The sequence below is a fragment of the Chinchilla lanigera genome, unplaced genomic scaffold (genome assembly GCF_000276665.1).
Source record: "Chinchilla lanigera isolate Chin_1 unplaced genomic scaffold, ChiLan1.0 scaffold00053, whole genome shotgun sequence".
In the NCBI taxonomy this organism is placed as follows: Eukaryota; Metazoa; Chordata; class Mammalia; order Rodentia; family Chinchillidae; genus Chinchilla; species Chinchilla lanigera.
This window is the reverse complement of record NW_004955454.1, coordinates 2,263,699-2,271,763: the sequence shown is the minus strand read 5'-3', so window position 1 is coordinate 2,271,763 and position 8,065 is coordinate 2,263,699. Positions and strand designations below refer to the sequence as shown.

The 8,065-nt window shown below is 54.6% G+C and overlaps 1 protein-coding gene across 2 annotated transcripts; it reads right to left on the bottom strand.

Moving 5' to 3' along the window:
* Positions 1-1,194: 1,194 nt before the first annotated feature.
* On the bottom strand, positions 1,195-6,005 carry Gsdmd (gasdermin D). 2 transcript variants are annotated; one of them, XM_005395773.2, is made up of 11 exons: positions 5,817-6,005; positions 4,414-4,633; positions 4,088-4,280; positions 3,402-3,570; positions 3,022-3,124; positions 2,738-2,791; positions 2,359-2,433; positions 2,114-2,286; positions 1,894-2,038; positions 1,715-1,788; positions 1,195-1,592 (listed from the first exon to the last, which is right to left on the bottom strand). In XM_005395773.2, exons 2-11 carry the CDS (start codon positions 4,628-4,630, stop codon positions 1,350-1,352), a joined length of 1,446 nt encoding a protein of 481 aa, XP_005395830.1. In that variant the 5' UTR covers positions 4,631-4,633; positions 5,817-6,005; the 3' UTR covers positions 1,195-1,349. The 2 variants fall into 2 exon arrangements, with proteins under 2 accessions (XP_005395830.1, XP_005395831.1); XM_005395774.2 differs by having other exon boundaries at positions 2,359-2,430.
* Positions 6,006-8,065: the final 2,060 nt, after the last annotated feature.

Below are 8,065 nucleotides of genomic sequence, written 5' to 3'. Positions count from 1 at the left end.
ATCAGGCCCTGCCATAGGACCAGCTGGCACTGCTTTCATAGTCCCGATTGCCAGAGACCTCACTATGGTCCCAGATCCAAGGGCCAACAGTTGGACCCTCCAAATGGGGCTTGGTTGGGCTAGAAGGACCATGCTTATAGCCTGGCCTTGAGGGTTTTGGGTCTTCAGAAGTGGTGTTGTGGTGCCTACTTGCTCATTGCTTTCTAGGGCCTGGGCTGTTCACCCTAGTTTTGCTTTCAAATTACCTGAAAGGTTTTCAAAGGAGGACTGTGACCCTTGAGCTCCTTTACCATGTGTAGAGACTGATTTCTAGGGTTCTGTAATCTAGATCTAAGATATTTTCGGTGTACTCTGCTTTTTGTTTCAATATTAATTCCACTGCTGGGTCTTCTTGAAGTTTTAATACCACAGCCATAGCAGAACCGACTGTTCCTTCTTGTTAGCAGTTCCTACAAATGCAATGACCAGGCATGGTGGCGCATGCCTGTAATCTCAGAACTCAGGAGGCTGAGGCAGGAGGATCATTATGAGTTCGAGGCCAGCCTGAACTGCACAGTGAAACCCTTTCTCAAAAAGACAAAACAAAAAAAGACTGCCTGTCAATGATGTTATAGGACAGAGGGGGGTATGCCACTTCTTTCTCTACCTTCTACCAGGCTGAGAGAGCCTGTTCAGGTGGCTGTGCTCCCTATCAAGTAAAGACATGCTCCTGGCATCTAAGCTTTCAGGGGTGACCATAAGCCCCTGGTTACATCAATTATGCACAACTCTCCCTAGGGACAGGGTAGATGGGATGCTGGGTCCTGCAAGCAGTGGATTCACCTGTGTGCTGAAAACTGTTGAATTCCCAGGGACCTACGAAGCAGCGGCTGGGAGGCTTCTGATCTCTGTCTCTACAGGACGGGTCACCACCTGCTGCTCTAGAAGCCTCTGTGTGGCCCTGGAGTTGTGGGTACCTGCCTGTCAGCTGGCCCTCATAAACTGATTTGCCCATCTTTCACAGGCAAGCAGGTGTGCTGGGGAGGCTGGGGGGCAACAGGCACGTCCAAGAGCAGGCTCTCCTCAGCCTCATGCAGCAAGGTGGGGAGAGATGCTTGTTCTTGGCCCCCATGTCCTTTCTGGTCTTGCAACAACACAGTTCCCAGTCATACCCACCCTACCCCCATCCACGGCCCTTCAAAAACTCAGTGACTATTCTTTCCATTGCACATGTATTATATGTGCTACCAAAGGGACACATGTATATCACATTTATTGAGTTTCCCCAGCCTCAGGGTATCATGATGAACTGGCCCTGCAGTTGAGTTGGACTCTTGGCCTTCGGGGAGCTGCTAGAGTGTGGGCACAGGTTAGCAGGACTCTCGGCTCAGTCCTGACAGCAGTGCCAGGGAAGCATAAAGTGCACAGGTGGGGCCCTGGGCTTCTGGCTCCCAGTGTACCTGGGGGGCGTCCACCTGCAGCCGCAGGCCACATTCCTCCAGCAAGGTCCAGCCTGGTGCCTCCTCTCCCCAGTTACTCTCAAGGAGCTTGGGAGGCAGGGACACATCCCTCTGCTCTTGCCATGGGGTGCTTTGTTCCAAGAGGTGGTGCACCTGTGAGGACAGGATACAAGGTCGCAGACGTGGAAGAATTGGTCCTAAGCCCCCTCGCCCATACCACCCTTTCCAGATGTACCCAGGGCCCCATTCTAGCCTCCACACTGTGCCTTTCTCACCAGCTCAAGTTGTGTTGACAAGTCCCCTCTGTCCAACACCTTAGCCAGCAGCTGTTGCTGGGTTTCACTCAGTGCTGGGGAGAGACCTGGGCTGAGAGGATGTTCTGGAAGTCCCAGCAGGGAACCCAGCCCTTCCTCCTGTGCTGTATATATATCCACCCACCCCAGGAGCCACTCACCAGTCAGTGCCCCCAGCAGGTAAAAGACAGGGGCAGCGAGTGCCTGCACCAGCACCCCGGAGGACTGCACCAGGCATCCAAGGATGTCACCTGCTGGACCACACAGAGACTTCACCTGCGTGGCACCACACAGGCCCTGTGCCAGCTGGAGGAGAGGTGGTGGTGAGCCTGGGCTGGTTGGGGCAGACCCTGTCTCCCTACCCACTGCACCAGCACTCACCAAAGTCTCTAAGTCCTGTAGGGCTGAGGGGTCACACAGGATCTCCCCCAGGTTCAGCAGCAGCTGCAGCCTCAGCTCCCTCTCCAGCTTCTGCAGTTCTGCAGAGCCAGCCTCCACCTCTGTCCGCAGGCCTTGGAAGTCTTCTGTGACCACCAACTCCTCAGAGGCCCCATCTGCATGGACAGCCCTGGTCAGTCATGGAGGATAGCCCACGGGGATCCCAGCAGTGGTCAAGGGGTACTGACCTGTCCAGAGCTTGAAGCGCTCATGGATGAGCCCCAACAGTGAGGAGAGGCTGAAGGGATGCTGTGACTGGCCTTCTGGGAAGCGTGTGAGATCGGGAAGGGGGACAGGGCTTCTCAGTGCTCGGAGGGGTCCCCAAGCCAGAGAAGGTGAGGCTTCCCTGAGCCCTCCCAGCCCCCACCCTCGCCCCATCCCCAACACTGACAGCCCAGGACAGGCAGGAGGCCAAGCAGTTCCACCCTCACTCAACCACCACACTTTGTGTGTGGTGCCCACCCCCTCAGGAGGCCACCCAGCCATGCTGTTCCCTGAGCATGACGGAAGTCCTCAGTGGTGACAGAAACAGGCTTCTCCCACTGGGCTAGGGGTCCTCGGCCTCACCTGTGGGAGGTGGCGGGAAGGTCCTCCGTTTCTCATCCGCGAAGAAAAAGATGTCTGGCAGCAGGTGAGAGCAGACAGGGAGAGGCAGGTCAATGGGCTGCCTCTATCCAAGGGGTTCCCCTGCCAAGTGAAGCCCTGCCCCAGTCACCTACACACCAGAGTCCAGGCTGCTTGCCCCTGACCTGAACGGCTGTGCAGCCAGATGCCCACAATACCCGCTCCTCAGGCCTCCTGCCTCTGCCATAGAGCTGGGCCCCCAGAGATGTACCCAGTCCCCTGCTCACCCCAGTTAGAGTCAATGACCAGCTGGGCCACTTGGAATGCGAGGATGCTGCCTGCAGGGATGGTGACCTTATTCTCCCGGCTCAAGTGGCCCTCACCATCACCCTGAGGGATGGATACGGGTTCAGGGCTGTGTTCTGGGTGCAGGGTTATAGGCATGGGTGTGGGTTGGGTTCTGGTGATAGGCTTGCCATCAGTGGTGGCCAATTCAGCCTTTGGGCAGCTCTGGCTCTGATCAAGTGTGAAGCTGTGAGCTGGAAGGGTCTTGAAAGAGCCAAGCCCTACTGCTGCCTGTACCCTGGGATGTTGATCTAGCTCTCCCACTCCTGCTGCTGCCACCTTCCCACATGGGGCCAGGTAGGGTCCAGGGCAGGCCACACACCTTCAAGCACATGGCTCCAGGCACAGCACACTGGCCTGAGCCCTCCCGCTTGCGCGTATGGGTGACCTCCACCTCCTCTTGTGTCTGTAGCACCTTCGTCACCACATACACATCGTCCCTGCAACTCCGAAGCTGCTGCAGAATTTTGTGCTCGGGCTGCCGCAGGCGCCTGCAGGAAACTCACTGGGGTGCACCTACAACAGACTGGCTTCCCTTTCCAGGCCCCACCAGCAGGCAGGGTCAAGCAAGGAGGCCATCTAGGAGTCTGCAGATACCAGGCATAGACACACTTCCTGAGTGCTCCTGATGGTGTCTAGGTGGGTATGAGGTGGTGGGAGAAGGTCCAGTAGAGAGATGGCACCCTGGGGATGCTGCCCATACTCTACTCTTTATCATGCTGCGTCCCTGCCACTCCCTTCTCACAGCAGCCGGTGGATCAATCCACCTACGGGCCCCAGGTTCTGCCAATACACCCCATCCCTTGGGATCACTACTGGCAACTGGCCCATGTCGCCTCCTTCCCTGAGAACCCACCATCAGCCACAGCACTCCCTTGCCTCTGGGACTTCCCTACCCAGTGCTCACACAGACAGTGTCTGAGAACTGTCCTCCTAATGCATGCCTATGGCCTTCCCATGAACATAGCTACTCTGGTTCAGAGGGCCCTTGTCCCCTCTGGGACTCACCTCTCCTGCAGCATGTGAACCCAGGTATTCGAGCCCACACTCAGGGTGCACACGTTCACTGAGGTGCTGGAGCTGCCAGACACTGCGGCCCCACCTGCGATCTTCCCTTGTCCTGGGACTGCCACCTCCATGTTGCCCTGCACCTTCCCGTCCGTGTTATCATAGAAGTGGAAGGTGTTACCATGTTCCAAATCTGAAGCAAAACCAGACTTAAGGCCTTGTCCCTCCGGCTATGGCCTCGTCCCATCCCCAGGGTACAGGACACAGCCCACTACCTTCTTCTACCCGGCGCAGTTGGGGCTCTGCCTCAGTATGAGTTTGGATACCTGGTTCTGGGGCATCGGGATCCAAGATGTCTTTGATTGATAGGTCGACACATGAGTAACGGGGTTTCCAGAACCACGAGCTGGGGGGCTTCCTTCTCAGCAGGGAATAGGGCCGGAAGCTGGTAGAGTTCTGAAGGCTGTCCACTGGGATGAGCTCTCTCCTGGGGTCCAGCTCCTGGACCACACTCCGGACCACACTCTCAAAGGCCGAAGGCATTCTCTTGAGGAGGGCAGATGGGTCAGTCAGGGCTTGAATGCCTCCAACACAGGAGACTTCAGTCCTTGCAAAGCAGGCTGTGTCTGTCAGCAGGGAGCTGCAATTTGACTGGCTTTGGGATCTGCCCTGGGGGTTGCTGAAACACTTATTAGGTATGTCTGAGTCATGGAAGTGTGGCTTTAGGGTCTAAGTGGTCCCTAGGCCCTTCCTCCCCTTCTTCTACTCTATTCCCTGCTCTGCTTACTGGCTGCTATGAACTGAGTAGCTTTGCTCTGCCATCACCTTTGCCATGAGGTCTCTGCCTTGGAGGCAGCAGGTTATGGACTGAAACTATGAGCAAAATAAACCTCTCCTTTAAATGTTGGGTGTCAGGTATTTCGTCCAGTGATGGGAAAGCGGACTGATACATGTCCCTATCCAGATAGTACTGGGACATAGTCTAATGGGCAGAATCTCTTGCCCCTGACTACCACCCAGCACAGAAAGAAACACTGTACACTTTGTCCCTGAGCCACTGTTTCTCTATCTGGGCCAGAACATGCCAGGCTGGGACATCCCTCGCAGCGCTTAGTGGGATCTGGACCATCCTCACCAACGCTGTGTGGTGGTCAGTGTTGGAGTCAGCCCTTGGCCCCTCACAGCTAAGGGCTACATACCTTGAAAGCCCAACAGGCATAGGGCAGCTATGGTGGGCAGTGCCTACTCCTCTGGCAGCCTTTTCCTAGCTGAGGAGCTCAGAGGGCTGAGGAGCACATAGAAGCCCCCCACCTCCAAGGCACTTGGCATAGGGCAAGTCTGGCCAGTGCCCTCCAGACTCTCCTTATGCCCACAGCTCCACGAGCCACCTATCCCAGGCTTAGATCTCAGAGGTCAGGGCCAAACCTGGCCTGCACCAGTCACACGGGCCCTGAGTAAGTGCTGGAGCAGCCATGCCCCCAGGGAGCCTGGGCTGGGAATCTGCTCAAGTTGGAGGGTGGGAGCCAGAGGGGCCAACCTCAGGATCAAGCCCAAATACAGCCTGCCGGCCCCCAAGTGGAGCAGTGGGCAGCCTTCCCAGAATCTGGCCAGTCCCCTCCTTATCTGGGGTTGCAGGGCTTCCTAGCAGCAGTGCGGTGGGGCGGGGTGGGGTGGGGTGGGGTGGGGTGGGGGGAGGGACAGGGAATGCCTGCTAGGGCGCACAGCTCACCCTGAGGACCAGTGCAGTGCCGGTGCTGCTATGTCCAGGAAGCAAGGAAGCTTGTCAGCGCTGTGAAAGGGGTCTTAACGCCTGCTCTGCTCAGGGGCCCACAGGAAAGCTCGCGTGGCCAGGAGATGTCCGGACCCAAAAGTGAAACCACGTCCAGACACAGCGGCACGCCCAGGGCTCCCTCCCGGAACTAACCATGAGCCCGCCCCACTCCCGTCCTCCCAGAAGCCCGCCTGGGCTTCAGGAAACTCTAGTCTTTCCTGTAAGGGGGAGCCTTCCCCACACCCTGTCCTGGTACCTAAAACTGCATAGCGCTCCAAAGATACAGAAAATGTACAAATTGTCTGCAAGCACGTGAAAAGATGTTCAACATCCCCAGGCACCGGGAAAATGCAAATCAAAACCGTGAGAAGGCATCACACCCACTAGGATGGCTCGCATACAACAGAAGTAGCAAGTAGTGGGCAGATGTGGAGAACCGGGAGCCAGTGTGCTCGCAGGTGCAGATTTGAAAAGGCAGAGCTGCTTTGGCATAAGTCTAGCAGTTCCTCAAGCAAGTACACAATTTACCATGCCACCCAGTGATTTCACCCTTGAGTAAATGCCCAAAATAAAATTGAAAGCAAGAGGTCAAACAGATATATGTACACCAGTGTTCCTAGAAGCATTATTCGTGATAGTTAAAAGTGAAAATTTTTTAAAAAGTGAAAATAACAAAAATCTCCATCAGTTTATGGGTGGATAAGGAAAATATGGTAAATCCATACGATGGATAATTTCCTCCACACTTGTGGGTGTAGAGTTCAGGACCTCATGCATGCCAGGCAAGCACTCTACCACTGCACTGTCCCTCTGGCCTCCAAAAATGAAATATTGTTTAGCCTCTAACAGGAGGAAATGCTGACACGTTGTATGATATGGATTATCCTTGAAAACATCACACAGCTGGGAATCTAACTCAACCAGTGGCACAGCGCTTGCCTGGCAAGCACAAAGCCAGATACAAAAGACCACATGTCTTTGAGTCCATATGTGAAATGTCCAGAAGGGAGCCGGTTGGGACGGCGGTACCTGTAATCCCAGCACTTGGAAGATTGATACAGAAAGGTTGTCGCAAGTTCAAGACCAGCCTGGGCTCCATAGTGAGTTCAAGGCCAACCCAAACTACTTAATGAGACCCTGTCTCACTAAGATGAAAAATGAAAGAAACAAACAAAGATCCAGAGGGGGCAAATCCGCTAGTGGTTGCCAGGGTCTTGTGGAAGGGGAGAAAGGAGTGACAGCTAATGAGTATGAGATTTCTGTTTGGGGTGATGGAAATGTCCTAAATTTGATAAAAATGTCCTAAAATTGATTGTAGTGATGGTCACACACCTCTAAATGTGTTAAACCTCACAGAATTGTAGACATTAAGTGAATGAATTGTGAACTGTATCTCTATACACACACACACATGCACGCACACACATATATTTTTTAATTAATTTTTTTTGGGGAGTACTGGGAATTGAATTCAGGACCTTGCATTGGCCAGGCAGTTGCTGTGCTGCTGAGCTGTATCCCTGGCCCAAACCTGTGTATAAAATGTAGAGCTCCGTAGCAATGGTCAAGCTGGTCACAGGCTCCTCAGTACCCTATTGTCTTGGATCACCCTGACTGGTGTCAGGATCCTTGGGCCAGCCTGCTGCGCATAGTTGTCCTTAACCTCAGCCCTCCCGGCCCACCCTGTGGTTATAAATTGGGGCATTCTGGTGTAGGGCCCTTGTGAGTGTTCCCTCTCCCACATGTGGTCACAGTGGGGACAGAGTATAGCCACATCACCCCAATGTTGTCTACAAAGTGGGTATTATTTTGCATGCCAGGTAGGACGGAGGTTTTATCTCAGGACAGGCAGACTAGGCAGTGCTAGTCTCCCTTTAGGGCACAGCAGGCAGGGAGCTCACCTACAATACTGTCCCTGGAGAGTGGCAGCCTCTCCTTGCTGGGCAGTGTCTTGGTGAGTGTCCATGATGAAGCTTGAATGAACTAGGCACAGGCCATATCTGGGAGGCCACAGATATCCTTCACTCTGCCCTGCCCTAGCAACCCCTCTTGAGGGACTGAAGTACTGGCTGGGGCAGGGGGCTGTAGAACCATCTCTGGCTCATCTGCTGAGCCAGACCATACAACCCAACCTAGAGCTAGGCTGAGGGTGCCCAAGGCATGAGTGCAGTGGTAACCCAGAGCCCCTACATCTTTCTCTCTTCTCC